This window comes from Lynx canadensis, chromosome C2, assembly GCF_007474595.2.
Source record: "Lynx canadensis isolate LIC74 chromosome C2, mLynCan4.pri.v2, whole genome shotgun sequence".
Taxonomy (NCBI): domain Eukaryota; kingdom Metazoa; phylum Chordata; class Mammalia; order Carnivora; family Felidae; genus Lynx; species Lynx canadensis.
Genome location: NC_044311.2, coordinates 36,946,974 through 36,966,868, shown reverse-complemented (window position 1 = coordinate 36,966,868; position 19,895 = coordinate 36,946,974). Strand labels below are relative to the sequence as shown.

Genomic DNA, 19,895 nt, shown 5'->3' with positions numbered 1-19,895 from the left:
GGTCAAGCAGGTCTACATTTTCTACATTGGAACTTAAAATGACAGTTTCCAAATTTTTTGTACTCCACCCACCTTCTAATCCTACTCAATAAGAGATATAGCTTCTACAATCAATTATTTTCATCATGGAAGCAACGACCTAACTAAACTTAGGAAATGAGAAGTCACCTGGTTCATGTAGGATCTTAGCAGAGGGTAACTACTTGGATCTGTTATCCAAGCTATTTTTTAGCCTGTCTACCAGAAAAAAGTAAATATAAGTAAAATTAATTAAACAGTTCCCTGATTAGTCCTTGTCTCCTTCCTTTTTTTTTTAACTGCAGTATAATTTACATATAGTGAAATGACCAGATTTTAAATGTACATAACCTAATGAGTTTCCACCAAACCATGTATCTGCATAACCAATTTCCTTATCACATAGAGAATATCTTTATTTTGGAGATTCAAATAAACAAGTATCTTCCATCAAAATTTACATACAGAAATGCTCTAGGTTTTTGGTTACATTCCTCAATATTTTAGAATTCCCATATTGGAAATAACAGTGAATGTGAAGGATAAGAGACAACAAAGATGTAAGGCAATCTGGAAAAAATGGAGCATCTGGGATATGATCATTATGATATATTTATCAAACAGTTACACACCTTATAGTTATTCAGAAATATTTCAGCTAGAACATCTAAGATTCCATTATATGTATAAAAGATCCCTAAAATTTTCTGCCTTTGAAGAATATAAGATTCTTAACAATGGCTAATAAACTGAATTTGAACTGAATTTCATCAAGACTTCCCTGTTCAAATTTATTTTTTTTAAGTTTATTTATTTATTTTGAGAGAGAGAGAGAGACAAAAAGAGAGAGAGAGAGCAAGAGTTGAGGAGGGGCATAGAGAGAGAGAATTCCAAGCAGGCTCCGTACCATCAGAACAGAGCCTGATGTGGGACTCGAGTTCAAATCTGTGAGATCATGACCTGAGCCAAAATCAAGAGTCAGATGCTCAACCGAGCCACCCAGGTGTCCCCAAAAATTAGTGTTTTAAAAAAATTATTCAGGGGTGCCTGGGTGGCTCAGTTGGTTGAGCGTCTGACTCTTGATTTTGGCTCAGGTCATGATCCTAGGGTCATGGGACTGAGCCCTGCATCAGACTCTGTGCTGAGTGTGGAGCCTGCTTGGGATTCTCTTTCTCTCTCCCCAACCCCCGCCCCCAACTCACACTCTCTTAAAAAAGAAAAAAAAAGAGTATTCATTCGTGTATATGTATACAAACGTACATGCTTAAATTTGTGTATATCTTTAAGCCACAGGTGTAAAAACTACATTTACCTATTTTTTAATCTTCTGCAATCTGATTTTCTTGTACTCTACTAAAACTGGCTTCTCAAAATTCGAAGAACTTCTAAATGTAAATCCAACAACCTTTAACTGGTTCTCCTCCCCAACCACTCTGTAACTTTCAATACTGGTCTTGACAATTCCATCACCCTGAGGTCCCTGGGATTACTTCTTGCTCTCAACTTCTGTAGTATGAATTGTCTAAACTACTTACCTTGGTGCTAATCAAGTACTAGTTTAGATTATATACCTTATGTATTTGCCCTATTCTCCTAATTAGAACGAAAGTTCTTAAGAAGAGGGGATAAGTTTACATTTAAAAGCAAACTAAATAAAGTTACATGACACAGTATGAACCAGTCCTTCTAGCACACTGATTGGAAAAGTGACCTAAAATACAAAGTTTGTGGTTAGAAGGACTTTATTGCAACATCTGTTACAGAAATATGCAAATCCAAGTCTGAATACAAGGGAGGGTCACAAGCTCAGAGGTAGGAGTTCTGTTTATACCCAGAATGCCACTGCTAAACTTTTTGTGGCCCAGAATTCTGCACAGCTTTAGTAACAAGGCCGGAGAAAGGACAGTCCTGTGAACGAAAGGACACTGACCCACTCTCTGCTGCAGCTACTCACAGCCTGTTTGTCCTTTGGCAAGAAAGGGTGTGCTGCTGCAACAGCAGCAAGGTTCTACTCAGTTCTCAGAGTTAAATGAGTGGGCAATGTCATGCAACTGTGAACAGGAAGGGTGGCCTTCAAAGCCCAGTTTAACTCTAAAACCCCTGTGCCTTCCCTACCCTGTATTAGTGAAGTTTTCTAAGGGCAGAGAGTGTCTTCCTCATCACCACATCATCAGCGTTGAGCACCAGTGTGTGCTACATTATAGGTGTTAGAACACCTTAAGTGCCCTTACGGCAGGAAAGAACAGGGGTGAGCTCAAAGACTGGGAAGACTGAAGGAGACGACAGCATTCCAGTCTAATTCAGTTCAAATTGAGTGAGATCAAATCCTATTTCATCAGCTGTGTGACCATGGAGAAATTACTCAATTGCAATTTTCTTATCTGTCAATGGGGATGATAATAGAATTGACCTTACAGGGAGGACTAAGTAAGTTAAAACACAAAGTACTTAGAAGAAGGCCTAGTACAAAGCCCTAAGTAAATGTTGGCTAGGACTATTACTTGCTACACAAATTAGCAATGAAAGCAATTAGATAAGATTATAAAATAGTTAGAACATAAAGGGTTAAAATCAATCAGCAAAAATATTCTGCATGACAAAGAAACAAACAGCAAAAATAGGAGTTTTAAAATGTTAACACACAGATCTACACAGTACACATTCAGATATAAATAAATAGGATTTCAGAATGTTTTTAAAGTTTTAAATCTCATATATTTATAATATCAGGTGGATAAAAAGTAAAAATGTGGAGATACCAAACAAATTATATTCCAAAGTTTCTACACCTTTCAGAAATAAATCTCTTCAAATTTCTGTGAGATTTAAAAATACCTTTAAGATTAAACTAAACCTGTAACTCATGGAAAACAAACAAACAAACAACCCTACTACTATGGAAATTTACACACACACACACACAATAGCAAATATAATGGTAAATATAATGGATCTTCTCTGCAACTATCATCAAGCTTCAACAACTATCCACATTTTATTACTTTTGTATAATATCTTTTTAATAACAAAAAATAGAATTTTTAGCCTTCTCTGAAAGGCTGAAATGGCTAAGAAAAATGCCAAGTAAATTTAAGTACCAGTTACAAGAAAGCCAAGTGAAACTGGCTTGTTATTTTAACTTTTTTAAATAAAAATAAATAAAAATGGAATAAAGCTTTGAGAAGAACAACACTTACTGGATGATGAGGTCGCAAATGAAAAGTATGAGGTGATACTACGGCTACAGCAAAGAAACGAAGAAATACAAAGCTGCTCACTGCAGAATACTGAACATGAGGGTCATCTGCAGGAAAAAAATGGTGAAATGTCATGCACAAAAACACTGAATTAAAAAACAAAGATGACAAAGTAAAAAATATTGAAAAAAACATAAACTAAATAGGAGATCAATACAATTTGTCTAGTGGGGATTGAGTTGATGAAATGGTAGTAATGATTATGACTAAATTAAAGTAATGATTATGACTAAATTAAACCTCTGGCTAAAAAAATCTGAAAGGAACAATAAAAAATAATTAATAAAATGAAAGGCAAAGCTACCAGGTCTTCAGAAATATTTTACTTTGGAAAATACCTCTTTGCTCATCTGCAAGAAGAGACTCCTGAAATTGCAGCAATAAAAGTGGTCTCTAGCACTACCTAGTGGTTATACTGAAACCCTTAAGACTAGGATACATTATTTTCAGTTCTAGGATATTGTTTCAATTTTCCCTCAAAAGTCTTGATAACATCAAAGATGATGCAATAAAAACAACTAAGTGAAAATCTTTCCTTTAAAAAAGGTATCAATATTCCATATAAAAATGAAGATGAACCGAAGACCATTTTTGTTTTTTGTCATTTCACCTACAGCTTTTGTTTCAGACTGGAGTCAACGCGTAACCTGACAGTGAGATGACAGATGCAAGTGGTGAGGGGGGAGGAGGTCTGTATTTGGTTTAACTCTTGTAAGTCACTCAACAGGTAATCATGGGCAAGTCATTTAACCTGTGCTTCTTTAGTAATTGCTGTCCACTCATTGTCTCCTCCCTGACTTTCCACTCACCTTCCTAAGGTAACAGAAGAACAAATGGGAAAATATGAAATGTTTCCTAACAACAAAACTATCACTACTGTAGTCTACTGAGAATATGAAAACATACGAACATTTAAGCCAACAAAAAGAATAGAAGACACATTTGCATTTATAAAAAGCCATAAAATGTGTTTTAGATCATTTCTGTAATCATAATTAAACATACTTTAAGGCCAAGATCAGTGGGTGGTGTAGAGTACAATGACTATTGTATGCTTTGTATTCTTTGGAATAAGCCAGACTCAGGTTGGAGACCCTTCTTTCTGCTGGCCATGTCTTGGACCTTGGGCAAGTTACATAATTTTTCTAAACCTCAGTTTCATTACTTACCTAAGGGGAGCAGTACCTATGAGTGAGTGTGAGCGTGAGCGTGAGAACAGGAGATCACACATACGGTGGTTGTGAGCATGAGAGTAGGAAACAATGCATATGGTAGTGTAGGCATGAGAGTAGGACCGTGTGTGTTCACAAAATAAACACTCATTGTGTTTGTCATGATTTAACTCACTATTTAAAAGTATAATTTCAGTGAGCATCTTGCCATATGTTTAATGTCTCTGCTCCCCTTATTTGTGTTGTAAAAACTAGATTTAGTATACTTACTTGAAGTTGATTATGTCTTTAGTAGAATTAGCAAAGACATCAAGGGCTGAATTTATACACGTTAGTTAGACAATTCAGTCCTACAACTTTACCACTGGGTAAATTTAGTGGAAGGACAGATAACTGTATACACTGTGTGTGCACATACATACACATACACTTGAAAGAACATGGTAAAAATAGCAAAATTTCTTCAGATCGTTACAGAAATACGCTTATACTCTCACACGGCTGGGTAAGACTAATAATTTAAGTAGCTACCTTACCTCCTCTCCCCTCCCCCTATTACAGGCAGATCTGGAAAAACAGCTATAGCAAAGTTATTTACTTATCAGACATGCATAAAAGTAGAATAACTCCAAATATTGACAATCAGAGATAGCAACGTTTCTAAACAAAGCCTTGACATAGCCGCTTTTGCAAAATTAAAGCATGTGTTGATTAACATATGTATCTCAAAATTCTATGTCTATTGCAACAGAGATGTTTCTAATGTCTCCAGACATTTCTGTAAAATTGTCCTACCACCAAAACCTTAGCATTCGCAAACGTCAAATCCAGTCACAGTTGTATTGAACTAAAAATTCTCATTATTTAAATGCACACAAGTGACAAAAGTAGCTGGTACAAATTACAAAGGTGTTTTTGTTTATTACATTTAACAATCTCGTAAGTACCTAGTATAAATGTTATTATGTTACAGTTCTAAATGTTTGCCTTTCTTAAAAATAATGGTGATTTTTTATTTGTTCTTTGTATAAAGTTGTCATTATACTGAAATAAAACAATTTGTTTTGAGACTGTAAGGAAATTAAAGTAGATGTTTCATTAAAAAGCTGTATTTATTTTGAAAAGACTGTACCTATAAACCTTAAACATTGTACATAAGCCAAATCCACAGTAAATCTACACAAAAATATCCAATACAGAAAAAGAAATGGCATGTTTTAGTAAAACAAGGCACTTACTAGGAAATCGCTGAGTAGCCATTTGCCTTAGGGAATAAAAGGTATCACACATTACAGTGGGGCAGCTCATACTTGATTTTACAATCGTACTGAATAACTTGTCTACATAGTAGCGCAGATTCTCCTGTAGGATTTAACAAGGGAAACATCAGGATTTTAACCTTTACACATTTTCCACAGCCTTTACGGAAAACAATGCAGTGAAAATGAGATTTGGCAGCTACTATCTAGTATTCTAAAGTTCTGCTTCCCTTCTCTAAACTCACTTAGTTAAAGGACAATTTACATCCTGACTTCATTTAACAAATGCGATGGAGACTAGCTAAATATAACTGGTGAATGTATGGAAGAAACTTCACAAGAAGCAACAGAGAATAAAATGATCTGAAGAGAAATCAGGGAAATAACTCAGATATGCAGGCACATGGACACTGTGGCAATTTTATCTACTGCAGAGAAAACTTGTGACTCTCACATCATTGTTTTCCCAGAGACAACGAAAATGCTGATTGACCAAGTCATTGTGCCACTTAGCCTGATCAGTCTGACCCCAAAGGAATGGCTAGAATGGAGGCTGCAACCGGACACAGCCTTACTCCACTACTGTTCCCAGAGCCAAAGAGAAGATAATCAAGAACAAAAATAAAGTGAATCCTAATGAGGAAATAACAATATTCTAAAAATGAGACATGGGAAATGCTGCTAATGGTATGAGCATTAAGTAAAGAATAAGAAGCACTACATCCTTCCAGAGAGCATTATGGAAGATCACATATGGGAGAAGGCCCATTTTAATGTAGTCATAAAGATAACAAGGACTTACCTTATTGTTTTCTACATTATCTCCCTCTTTCAATTTAATAGGATCAATTTCACAGGATTTTGAGGATTCACATATCTGGAAAATCGATTAATTTTTCATTTAATTGCTCTTTTCCAAATAATTTTGCAGAGTGAAAAGAACTATTCTTTTTCTGATAATACAATTGTAAAAAGTTAAAATTATAACAAAGTTTATAACCCCCATCCAGAGATAATGTGTACAATACTCCGAAAGAACTGTTAAAACGTATTTCTCATGTATCTGAAACTAGCTAAAAACAGAAATCCAGTAACAACAACCATTATGTAGATTATATTCAATGTGCCCTTCAAGTAAAAATCCACTGATGGAAAGGTAAATCATTTATCCTGCTTCTGAAGTGTTCACCCTTATTCTTTCAGTAATACATGAACGGGTGTATCATTCCTGTCACTAGGTTACTTCATGAAGGGGACACTATTTCATAAGGCCACACAGACTACTATTATCAGAGGTATATTCGGTACCTCATCTAGAATAGGTTTTAATGTTACTTTCAGGTAGTGCCCTCCCACTATTTTCATCATCTCATCCAGACATCGGGTAGCCAAGGAATTTCCTCTAAAAATTGTATTTGCATCTCTGAAATACAAACAGAAATAAGGTGAAACCAAGTGCAGTAAACAAAGGCTAGGAAACCAATAATATGAGATATGTGACTCTGGTTATACATACAATTTTAGTAATTTTTATCATCCATTTAAAAGCTTGTTGCCATAAGGATTTTCAAACTTACCCAAACTACTCACCAAAAATATTAAGTTAAAAAAAAAAGGCAAACTATATTTATGAACTACAAAAGTGGAGTATGTGTGTGTGTGTGTAAGACAGTACTATCACAGGAAGGGGAAGTGACCTGACTGTTTTTCATAATGTCATACCTGTGTATATAAGGGTGATACATAACGGGTGAAGGGAAAAAATAACCCTGGAATTTTATTTGTGACATGTGAATTATTACAGGCAGCAGCAAAGATTAGTAACAGGAAATTTCAGTACTGAATAAAAAAAAAATCCTTCATTAACTGTCAATGTTGCTGTTGGTGGATGCCATTTGCTAACTTGAACTGCCTTTTATTTCTTGCTAAGCAGTTCCTTTCAGACTCCTATCCAGTGAGGGTGGTCAATACAAAAGAACTCAAATTACAAAAACAATTTGGCAAACTCGGATCCAATTTTAACAAACATAATTAACATTTGAATATAACTCTTACTGTGTATCCTTCAAGTCTAATTCAGCCACTGCAGTGGCAAAAGGAACAAGTTTATCGTGATGCAGCAGCAGTCGGACAAGGGGCAAAACAGCGTCATTTTTATCTCGACAAATTTCACCCAAAATGTAAGCAGCTGAGGCAGATATCGGCTAGAATATAGAAAGGCAGAAAACAAGCACAAAATCAAGGAAATATGACTAAATGTTCAATCACTAGCCTGTAAAAGCAACTCAAGCATATTCATTGACTATTACTGTTGCATAGAATATTTAATTTTTTAAACTTTTCTCAGAGATGAAATTTTAAGCACTTACTGGAATCACAGTACTGTGGTTCAGATAAATGTATATACTATTTTAATAAAACTTGATACTGTGAAATCTTTTCCTAATTACTTACAGAATTACTTTAGCCTTTTCATATTAAATTATACACTTAAGATTTTTAAAGTACCTGAACATCTGGTGACTTTAGCAGCAAAGTTTTCAAAGGACCATAGTACTCTGAAGGAAGTACGTAGTCTTCTGTATAACATATATTTAATCTAAGAGACCCCAGATCATCAGTTTTAGATGACTTGTTTCCATTGTCTCTTGGTTGTAGCAAGTACCTAAAGTAAAAACACAATCAATTCCATGAGATGAGAATGAGCATCTAAGTGAGTGAGGTAAACAAACAGCTAAGCTATAAAAAGCCTAAACCAAAAAAGTGAACTTAGTACTTAAGTTCACTTAAGGTTAGGACACTTTATAAGTAGTCAACTACCAATCTTCAGGGGTTTAATACTGGTTGTGTATTGAAATGGAAGGCTTTATATAGATTTTTATCTGGGAAACAAAAAGTACAGGTAATATAAAAATTAAGATCTCAAAAGCACTGAATGAGAGTTTGATTAGTTTGCAGATTTAGGAAAAGATATTAAAAAGTAAAACATTTAAAATCCAATGCATAATCAAAAATAACAACTGAATTTAAGAAATACACATTTAACTGAAATAGGTAAGACATACGACAAGAAGGCATAAATGATCTTGTTTTAAAGTAAATCTTATAGGGGCACGTGGGTGGCTCAGTCAGTTGAGTGTCCGACTTCGGCTCAGGTCATGATCTCACGGATTGTGAGTTCGAGCCCCGCATCGGACTCTGCTGACAGCTCAGAGCCTGGAGCCTACTTCTGATTGTCTCCCTCTCTCTCTGCCCCTCCGACTCGCTCTCACTCTCTCGCTCTCAAAAAAAAAAAAAAAAAAAAAAAAAAAAAAAAAAAAAACAACCCACACACAAAGTAAATCTTATATATGTAAAAATTTGAACTTATTTTTTATATTATTAAAGGAGTAACAGTGTAACTACACTGAAAATATTTTTATCTGCAGAAATCAGATTTACATGATTTTTTTTCAGGTAAGTAGAAGGCAAAAAATATATATGTAAATATATATGCAAAAACAGAGACAGCTTTAAAGTTTTCCAAGGAAAGAGAACTATTTAGAAATCAAGAGAAATAGAGCGCCTGGGTGGCTTAGTCGGTTAAGCATCTGACCCCTGGTTGGAGCTCAGGTCATGATCTCATGGTTCGTGGGTTCGAGCCCCATGTCAGGCTCCATGCTGATAGTGTGGAGCCTGCTTGGATTGTCTCTCTCCCTCTCTCTGACCCTCTCCTGCTCACATTCTCTCTCTCTCAAAATAAATAAATAAACTTAAAAAAAAAAAAAAGGAATCAAGAGAAGTTTGTAGGACCAAAATCATAAAACTATTAGTTATTTTTAAAGACTTTTTATCATGGAAATTTCAAAATACATACAAAAGTAAAGAAGGTAACATATACTGAACCTCCCATGTACCCATCAGCTGGCTTTAGTTATATCACCAATTCAAGGCTATTCTTGTTTCAGCCATACCTCTCTCTACTCCTCCCTATCCCATTCCTGTCTCACCTTAAAACAATTTCTAGGCATCTTATAATTTTATTTATAAATATTTCAATATATATCACTATACATAACTTTAAAAAACCATCATTATATAGTAAGTGTTCAAACTCTCCTAACCTTTATCATAAACAGTTTTCTACAGTTTGTTCAAATCCAAGGTCCATAGACTGTAACTGGTTGACACTTAAGTTTAATCTATAGATTCCCTCTACCCCCTAAGAAATTGGGTAGTTAGAATTTTCCACATTTGGGATTATGCTAAATCTAACTCCATCTCCATGATGTCACTAACATGTTCTTTGTCCTCTCTGTACTTCCTGTATAATGGCAGTTAGATCTAGAGGCTTGGTTAGATTCAGATTTGATATTCTGGCAAGAACATTTCACTGATTGTATAGTGTTGTACAGTTCTACCAAAAGGCACTAACGTCTGCTGCTCCTTTTGTGATGTTAGCAGTCATTAATGAGCGCTGCCTAGAGTCAGATTGCAAAATGATAGTTTTAGAATTCTATCATTCCTCCTTTGCCTACTACCTGGAATGCTTTCTATAAAGGTCTGTCAGTAATTTTGATATTTACTTTTGGTGATATTTAGATATTTATCATCTATGGCCTTCCCATAGTTAGATACACTAACTTGTTTAAAAACAGAAGGTAGCAAGGGTTTAATAGAATATTCATTAGTTCTGAGAAAGATATAATTAAAGACATAAATGGGAACCAGAGAACCAAGCAAGCAAAATTTATAAGATGAGGGGATGATAATAAAGGGAGAAGAAATTATACAGAAATTATATCACTACCCACAAAAGAGGAATCTCTATCTCAAAAGACCAGCCTTTAGAATTTCTACTCTCCCATTTGAAAAATAATGACTTAAAGATTTGTCTGAGAAAATAACTGCAAATAAGCCTGTTAGCAAAAGTGACCCAGAAGTACCTCTACGGAAAAGTCTAGTTGGTTGATCACCCAACATTTTGACAAGGGCATTACTTTGGTCAATTTCCACAATCCAGTATATGTTTTGTAGACCTGTAAATTCAGATACCTTGCTTTATTTAAATTTAACTTGAACTCCAATGATGAGCACAGAGACTAACATATTTAAAGCAGAAAGCCAATTTCTAAGTTTAAGAAAAGAAATACAAAAGTCAAGCAGCAAAAATACCTGTACTTTTTATTGCAACCAATATATTTTCTTATGCAAATGTTCATTCACAAAAGTAGGGAGAAGACTGATAATATTAATAATGAATACCCTCGACTCACCTCATTTATCACTTGTCTTCAACAATTATCACCATCTCCCATCTGCAACTAATATACTTTTTTATATCTGTTAATACAATTTTTAGTCAATTTGACTAACCCATTTTTTACCTTTTGGTAAGCTATTTGGAAAGCCATGTTATCAGAAGGTACCATGATGAGTACAGGGATACAACAGAGAGATTGAAATAGTCTTAATATCTCAGTTAAGACAGTAGTTTTGCTAAGGAAATAGTAATACTTCTAGAACAGAATCTCCATCCCCCTTGACTGTACTTAAACGGGCAGTACCTACCCATGTTTGCCTCTTTGAAATCCTTTCTTATTGTTCTAAAATTCCCCTTCTATTTTAACTAGTGTTTTTCATGTGTAGCAGAAAAAAATTACCTGTGCTACACTTACAACTTGGTTCTGCCTCCCTAAGATTGTATCTACCCATCTTAAATCTTAAACAATGTCCCCATATTCAGTCTCTTTTATATGTTGAATCATTGAGAGGAAAATTACTGTACCAATTTTACAGTCATAAAAAGGTTTTGCACACGTTAATTCTCTGACATGGAGGGGACTGGTGAACTGAGATTGAACCAGACTGCCTCTAAGGTTCTCTTTATAACATTCCAAACAATGGAATACTGGTGTGAAAACAAAGGATGCAGACAGAAACTCTGTAAGTACTGCTGTGGAGGAATGGTGACAACAACAGCAATCACTGTAATGAGGAGAGCATGAGCTACACCCACGGCCACAGCACTCGTAGCTTGCTTCATTTATGAGGATGAGTGCATTTCATCCTCTAACAACTCTGGGGGGCAGGTACTATTTGTACAATCCCCTTTATAGCCAGAGAAAGCAAAGCCAAGGTGGTGGAATAACTTGCCCAAGTTATGACAGAGGTGGGATTTGAACCAAGGCAATACATTTCCAGAGTCCATACTCTTCACCACTACCAGGGGTCTACAAATATTTACTGACGTTCTACTAAACTGCTAGGTGAGGAAAGCAAGGTGCAGAGCAGGATACAGTATGTACCCATTTGTGTAAAGAAGGGGACAAAGGATATATATGTATTGGGTTGTATTTCATAAAATATTTCCAGAAACTCAAAACCGTGACTGCCTCGAAAATGTGGAAATGATTAGCTGAGGGACGGGCACAAGGCACAGATTTTTACCTTTTGAACTGTGAAGCATGTGAGTAATTACTGATTCAAAAAAAATCAAGTAAAATTCTATTATCTGCAAGGTTAAAGTTGAAACTAGCTACTATCAACACTAACAAGCTACTCACATCTGACAGAAGTTTCAGAATAAAGAACACACATCATCACCAAGGAACTGAAAGGTCAAGATATGAATGGGGAATGATTGAATCATGCTGTAATTTGAAAATAAAACTAAACTGGAACCATTACAACCAGTTTTCAAGAAAAACTACAATAGACAAATACTAACTGGAAATTATGTGAAAAAGGAAAGCAATTTGAAACTTTTCAAATGATAGGATTACATTATTGGTAATTATTCTCTTTCCTACTACCAAGATTAGAAAGAATATGCCTGAAATCCTAAAGGTAAATAAAGCTTTTCCTGTGTTTTCATGCAGTTACCATCAATCCCACAAGGGGATGCCAGAGCACTACCAATGACAAAGGAGCCTAAGAGTTTAATTTCTAATTTAAAAAGAAATGGCATTCACATTTTTATATTTCCTTATATCTGTGGAAGTATAAATGAATTGGCAGATGTTTCTATTTCACGCTATATAAATTTTAGCACTTACACTTTCAGCAGGTAACTTAAAAATATTTTAAAATACTATTGGCAAAAAAAAAAAAAAAACTATTGGAATAAAACTAATTTCTGTTAGTGTTCTTTACAACTTGCCAAAGTAGTTGGACAAAGTTTTGCCAAACTTAGAGGGCCTGTCTGGAAACAGTCTTACTTAAAATACAGACTGGGTAGCACATTTCAGGTCCACTTTGACAGGTCCTGGGCAGCATAACAACTCACTTTTTATTTTGTACCAAGTAGCATACCATAAAATTTTAAAGACTTGACAAACTGAGTGTAGACATTTTCATTTTAAAATGCATGCTACTTTATGGACGGTGAAAGAAGACATGGGATGTGGGGTGGGTGATGTGACAGGCCTCAAACGCTATTCGTCAATTTTCAAAGTAAGTTTAATCCCCCCCCCCAACACCACTGTGGATACATTTTAGAAATTATACAAAATGCCACCAGAAAGACCCACAAAGCTTAGATATGTATTAGCAAGAGGCAAAAATAAAGTAAAAATTTTAAGAGTCTAAAAATCCATCTATAAGGGATAACTGCTTGAGGACAACAGAGTTCAAAGGGAAGAATGTCTGACGGTCAATATGGAGAGGCAGGCTCTTTTAAACACAAATGAGACTGATGCCAACAGTAACAAACACCTAACCACTCAGTTTCAACTCCTCTTCAGGCACTGAAATGGAGTTCTAAACAGTGAGCCTTAGAGGTAAATGAGAAAGGCCTGCTCTCTTATGCTCAGTAGAAACCCAAGTCTAGCATGAGGGTTACTGGCCAACCTACTGGAAGAGGGCAGGAACAGGCATGTTTGTAAGTACTGCAGACAGAAAAAAATGATAGTTTCACATCGATTCTCCTAAGGAAGCTAACATCAGTTTAATGTGTGAACATGAAGTTCCATCTACCATCAGTTTAATGTCACTGTAACAGACATAATGAAAATAATACTGTAACCATGGTTGAGCCACCAGAGCATCTGAAAAAAGCGTTCACTGAATCAGCTTAACATCTGGACCCTAGACATTTAGAAAATAATAGCAGGGCCATCCATAGTGCATTTCAGTGGGGTGTGGTAAAGGAAAATCACTGGTAAGATCCCATAAACAGCTGATTCTCTACCACAAACCCTTTGCTTTCAAACATCCACAGTTCCCACGACCATTAATAAAGCTTCTGTACTGCAGATGCTGATCTGTGACCAAGCATCATCTCACGTGGGCAACTCTCATGTTTTAAATGATTTCCAGTTTCTCCTTAGAGTTAAGATTTAGTTTTTGAACAGAACAATATTCCTAGACAATTCAGTTCTTGTATCTGAGTATCAGAAGTCAAGTCATAAAGCCATCAATGTACTTCTATTTCTGCAAAAATAAATAACCAAATCAATTAAAGTTAATGACTCCTGGCTTATTCCACTACAAATTTAAAAATATGCTTATTGTAAGCATTTATTTGCATATACAGTGTATTAAAGGTGATGACCTACTATGGAGTTCACTAGAATGTGTCTTCTTACCAGGCTTGATGAGAGGAATCATTTCTTAACACATTCACAGGAACCTTAATCTCCCCTAGGAAAATATCCTGGACCAGGTTTCCATTGTTCCACAAGTCGATCCTGAAAATTTTAAACTGGCTTTATTTTTTGCAAACAATGTTTAAGAGAATGCACACCACCAGGTAGCTTCAAATTACTTTGGTTGTATTATAGCATTAATTTTACATGCTTTAAGAGTAAGAGATGTTAGCGTTGTCATATACCTCACTATCTAAACTAAGAAAACAAAATATTGCAGTAGCTTTTATTGATAAGCACAGAAAGTAAACCACTTTAAATGGTCTAAAAGAAAGCACTTATGTTTCTTAGTTTCAAAGTCTAGGCTTCATTTTAACCTGTGGCAGGGGGAACTAGAGTTACTTTGTTGAATTTGAGAAAAGAAACCAACACAAGACTATAGTTTCTTTCTCAACTGGAACCAGTTAATATGAAAAGATAGGTGATTTAGAAAAATACATTACCTGATCATTCCAAACATGTGTCTAATGCACCCTTTACCACACTGTTAACACCACACCTAAACATGCACTTATCGAACTTTCCCCTCCCAAACAGCATATACTTAAGACCTAAATAACACAAACTTCAAACACATGCACCTGTTGAATTATCTTACAAGACTTCTTACCTCACTGAAATTTCTGTTAGACAGCAGATATGTTAAGAAGAATAAAAAAATTATTTCTAAATTGGCTAATATATAATTACTTTTCTATATACTCTTTGCATCCATTATGCTATGATTTAGAATTTTAAAGAACAATTATATTTGTGAAAATTAAAAATATAATAAACTAGGTGAAAACTAGGTCATCTTTGGTTTTAAATAAATACACCTTGACTATTTCTGCAAAGCAATCAGATTTTGAGAAGATAATATGAATTTAAATTAGAGTTTCATCAACCAACTTGCTAAAGAGAATTCTATTAAGCTTGGTTCGCCTTTTTCAATTAAATTTAGGATTTTCTTCTGGCACCAAAAAAAGCAATTCTGTAAAACTCCAAGATATATACCTAATTTCTAGCTTTTCGATGTCCTCCTCTTCTACCTGGAATTGGGACTTTCTGGTATAACTACTGGATCTTGTTACCTGCAAACAAAATATTTTAGTTGATAAAAAAATTTGAAAATTTCTTCCTACATGAACTTCAAAAACTATCATCCCTAAAATGTTCAATTTTATTTATTATAAACAGAGGAAAATGCGTAGGTAATAGTTTACCCAAAAGCTAAAGACAAAACCAGCTATGGAAGTAGCAGGGAAGTGAGAATGAGACAATATAAAAATATCAAAAGCAATCTTTCCTCCAAGCCCCCCCTTATCCACTCAATATACAGCAACATTAGGTTCTCTGGCTCACATGCAATCTGTTGGTGACTCAAAGAGCAAAACTGTTCTATTTTGGTGAAGCTGCGCATACCAAGACTTGAAGACTGTCCCACATTTCAAGATACCAACTCTATCCTTACGCTTCCATCTCACATTTTTACTGAAAATATCAAGGCCACTGGCAGGCACTTCTTCAGCTACTGTCCACCTGAACAGGTCCATTCTCATGTAGGTCTTTCTACTTGATAAGTTTTTTCATTGCTTCTGAACAACAGATGAGATGAGCCTCCTCTTTTCTAAGACTACTCCACCCACACACGATATACAGTAAGCATTCGATCTATTTTAATTACAGCTTTCTTCGCCAGCTTATTCCACCTCACTTAAGTCTAAGAAAAATTCTCCACTTAAATTACGGTCTTCCTATCTCCTTCCTTTCACAGACCAGTATCTCAAAACTGCAATCCACCCTTACAGAGCTGCCACTTCCTCACACCCACTCACTACAGTAACTCCTTATAATCTGGCTTCCTCACAGCTCACCCTCCCTAAACCCCTCTTTTGATCACCAAGTCTGATGGTGAATTCGTAGCTCTCATCTTCCTTGACCCCTCTACCTGAACACCTGAGTACAACTGTGCGTCCTTTTCCAGAAACACTCTTTTCTTTGGGTTTACCCAGGCACTCCCCTGGCAACCTCCTGATCTCTTTGCTTCTTCCTCTGGGACCTCTTCTTCCTCAGAACCTATAAATGTGGGTTTTCTCCAAGGTTTTATCTTTTATTTTGCTCTAAGAGCTGCAAAGTGTTATACAGTCTACAAGGCGCTTTCACATCCATTATCTTCTTTGTTCATCAGAATGTCCTGCTCTGAAGCAGGATTTATCTGAAGCTAGATTTATTATCCTCATCTTGAAAATGAGGAAGCTAAAGGGACCAATTAAGAGATGTGCTCAAGGCTGAATACCTAGTAAGTGGCAGAACTGAGCCTCCCTGCTCTTCTCCTATATTGTATATCTCTATTCTCTTGGTTTCCTTGACTCTCTGCAAGCAAATCTTGAGTCTTTATCTACAGTCATCACCAATCTTAAATTTCAGTCATGAACTGCCTACTGGAGGGTTTTCATGTCGGACCTCATGTTCGTTATGTCTCAAACCAAACCACTTATGCTTTCCTTAACTTTTTTTCCTCTTATTTCAGATTTGAAACCATTAGGACATCTGACTGCTCCCTTTGTTTTTTCTTCCATAACCCATTTGTTATCTTGCCCTTTGCAGTTTCTTTCTCATCTGTCCCTTCCTTTGTTTTTCCTTATTACTCTCTTGGATCAGACTCCCATTGTCCTTTTTTTTTTTTAATTGTTTTTTATTTAACAACTTAATTATAACAATTTCTTGATCTCTGTTCTCAGACATATGACCCACAGATCATGGTTAATTCTTCCCAAAACACTGCATTACTCCTATCATTTCCAGGCTCAAAACATTTTCAATGGCTACTATGTAAGCACCTCCGTCAGGTACTCAAGGCCTTTCACAGTTGGTCCTACTCTAGCTTTTAAGTTTTGTTCCAATTATTCTCTTTCAGAACGCTCCAGTTAAATCACTACTTGCTATTCTGTGGACTAACTTTCTGTTTTTCTCTATGTCTCTGCTCAAAATGTTCTTTCTAATACTCCTCTGCTCTGACTTAACTGGAGCAGAACTTACCTGACCTCTTCAATATCTACTGCATTTTACTGCTCTGTATAGGCATGCATGTGTGTGCTTTGTGTCTCTTACTTTAGCTCGAGGACAGAGATTGAATCTTTATGATCAGCTCAACAACGGGGCCTTTTGAATGAATGTTCTAGGCCTCACAGGTTTGTCTGGATGGAGCAAGCAAGTTAGACCTTGCCTTTCCAAGGGCCATCTGCTTGCTGCAAGCTGCCCCATGTTTTCTGCAGGCTAGCTGTAATAGTCATTGATAAATGTAGAACCACCAAAGTCCTTAGCCAGGAAATGGAAAAGTGTCACACTGGTAGATTTTTTTTTTGTTTTTCTTTCTCCCTTCCCCACAACCCCACAATTCGTCTTATTTCAATTCTGGCGTTTTCTTTAACCTATGTTTCTTTATTAAAGTACAGTCATCAGGAATGGCAACATATGCCCTCACCCCACGTTGAAATATTAAGAAAACATTAAGAAAACACACACACAAAAGAGGAAAAAGCACACAATGTAACTTTTTTCCAAATCTTCCCTACATGTTAATCTCACTTGCAACATGTTGTATGGTTGGAACATGATCTTTTAGAAATCAGAGGTTGACTTTTTTTTCCCTATAGTTTTCAAATGATATGAAAAATGATTTAACAAATGCTCCACAGTAAAGAACTCCAAAGCACTGTATTTTGGGGCAACTTCAAGGCAGCTGAAGATCTCTATGAAAATAAGCATGTGTCCATAGAGGGAACTAGCTAAAAAGAACTTAATAATAAGGACTTAATCATATAGCACTTTATGGTCTCAAAGCATTCTCACATGTAGGCCTCCTAAAAATTCTATCAGGTAGGGTGGCTGGTGTTTTCTCTCACAAAATTATCCTTTCACAAGATAAATTTGAATTTCAGATTTAGTGATTTATTCCAAGTCAACTGTGACTAGAACTCCGACCAAGTGATATCATACTTACTTTACTACTGATTTTCATACAGTGCTCTGCACAAGAGTCTGGTGCCCACTGTGTGTGAGGTGCGGGCTGGATAAGATAGGGAGGGTGTTTGGAGGAGGGTGTGATATTGAGGATGACTAGGGAGTAGGTGTGGCCCTAGTCCTCCTGTGCCCAGATCAGTCACAGTTCTACCTTTATTTGTTTTATATATTGGGCCTCCATCATATTACATCATGATTCTACTGCTTTCGGAATAGAAAGGCTTAGTTGTATTAGTTGATTAAATGATTACTATGGCTATAGTTTAAAAAAAAGAAGTAAGCCAGCATTCAATATTAAATATTCAATGTTAACATTTATATAAAACAAAAAGTTACCTCAAAATAAAAGATTTCATTAAACTGCGGATTGCTTGTTTTCTTCTTTACTTTTGTCTTCTTTTGGTCATTCCTGTTCCAATGTGGTAGAGTTTTACCTTGTAGAACTTAATAGTACACAATTATAAAACATGCTATTTCCAACCAGGGAGCCTGACCTCCATTTAGCTGTTAAGATGACTCAGGGAAAACTATACTTTTAAATATTACTTGGAGAAAAATTTTGAGGTATCTTTAAAGACTCAAAGAATATACAAGTTTGTATATCCAGATATGACAAGATTGTATTATTCTTTCTATGGCTATACTAGACTGACTGACAAGCTTACTTTATAGAAGAAACTTAGAATGGTAGAAGGAAGACAATGAGATTCAGACTACCTTTATGCTGAAAAATACTCAAGAAACACAAAAAGCATACTAAACTCAGTTTACTTCTTGGGGCTCAGCTACAAAGTGGCTTTTTAGAAAACCTTTTATTTGAAAAAATTAGAGAAGGTTGAAAAGAAATGTACAGAGAAGTCCTATGCAGTCTTTCCCTAGCCTCTCCCAATGTTAACATCTTATACAACAATAGTACAATATCAATACCAATAATTACTTTTAAAACCAAATTCATATGCCAGTTTCCATTTGTATGTTGCTAAATGATTATACTAAAGAATGTGTCTTCAGCTACAGATTATGAGCAAAAACAAAAAACAGCTCTACTAGGTTAAACATTTTTAGCATACACACACAAAATTCAGTCCGTCTGATAGCATGCATGTTAAAGGATTGAGTATCTGCTTTCAAATTTAAAACCATCTATAGCAATAATAGCACACTGTTGTTTAAGCACCCAGTAAGTACTAGGCAAGGTGCTAGGTACTTTATAGACATATATATATATAAATACATTTGTTAAAGTGACTTAACGGGTGACTTCCTAAAAAATAAAAATATCTATTTTGTACATCTGAAACTAATATAACATTGTATGTTAACTACACTGGAATTACGAAAAAAATAAAAATAAATAAATAAAAAGAATACCTAGAGAGCCTGAAGGTGGGGGGAAGGGGTATGTGTCTGTGTATGTATGTATATGTTTGGTGTGGAGGGAATATTTTGCTGTTTCCTGATTAAACCTTCAAGTTGTAGGCAAATTTCAGTCTAGTCAGGCTCTGAAAGAAATCATAATGAAGTTATAAAATATAAAATATACAAAGTGCTATAGGT

At 35.5% G+C, this 19,895-nt stretch overlaps 1 protein-coding gene across 3 annotated transcripts in view; it reads right to left on the bottom strand.

Moving 5' to 3' along the window:
* RASA2 (RAS p21 protein activator 2) overlaps window positions 1–19,895 on the bottom strand; it is a 122,885-nt gene that overhangs the window by 30,516 nt on the left and 72,474 nt on the right. For all 3 annotated transcript variants that reach the window (XM_030329831.1, XM_030329829.1, XM_030329830.1), the window contains exons 7-15: window positions 18,675–18,747; window positions 15,330–15,406; window positions 14,274–14,375; window positions 8,215–8,371; window positions 7,762–7,910; window positions 7,015–7,129; window positions 6,509–6,583; window positions 5,686–5,809; window positions 3,216–3,322 (exon numbers count right to left, since the gene is read on the bottom strand). In XM_030329831.1, the coding sequence (XP_030185691.1) occupies window positions 3,216–3,322; window positions 5,686–5,809; window positions 6,509–6,583; window positions 7,015–7,129; window positions 7,762–7,910; window positions 8,215–8,371; window positions 14,274–14,375; window positions 15,330–15,406; window positions 18,675–18,747 (979 nt within the window). The remainder of the gene's footprint in view (window positions 1–3,215; window positions 3,323–5,685; window positions 5,810–6,508; window positions 6,584–7,014; window positions 7,130–7,761; window positions 7,911–8,214; window positions 8,372–14,273; window positions 14,376–15,329; window positions 15,407–18,674; window positions 18,748–19,895) is intronic.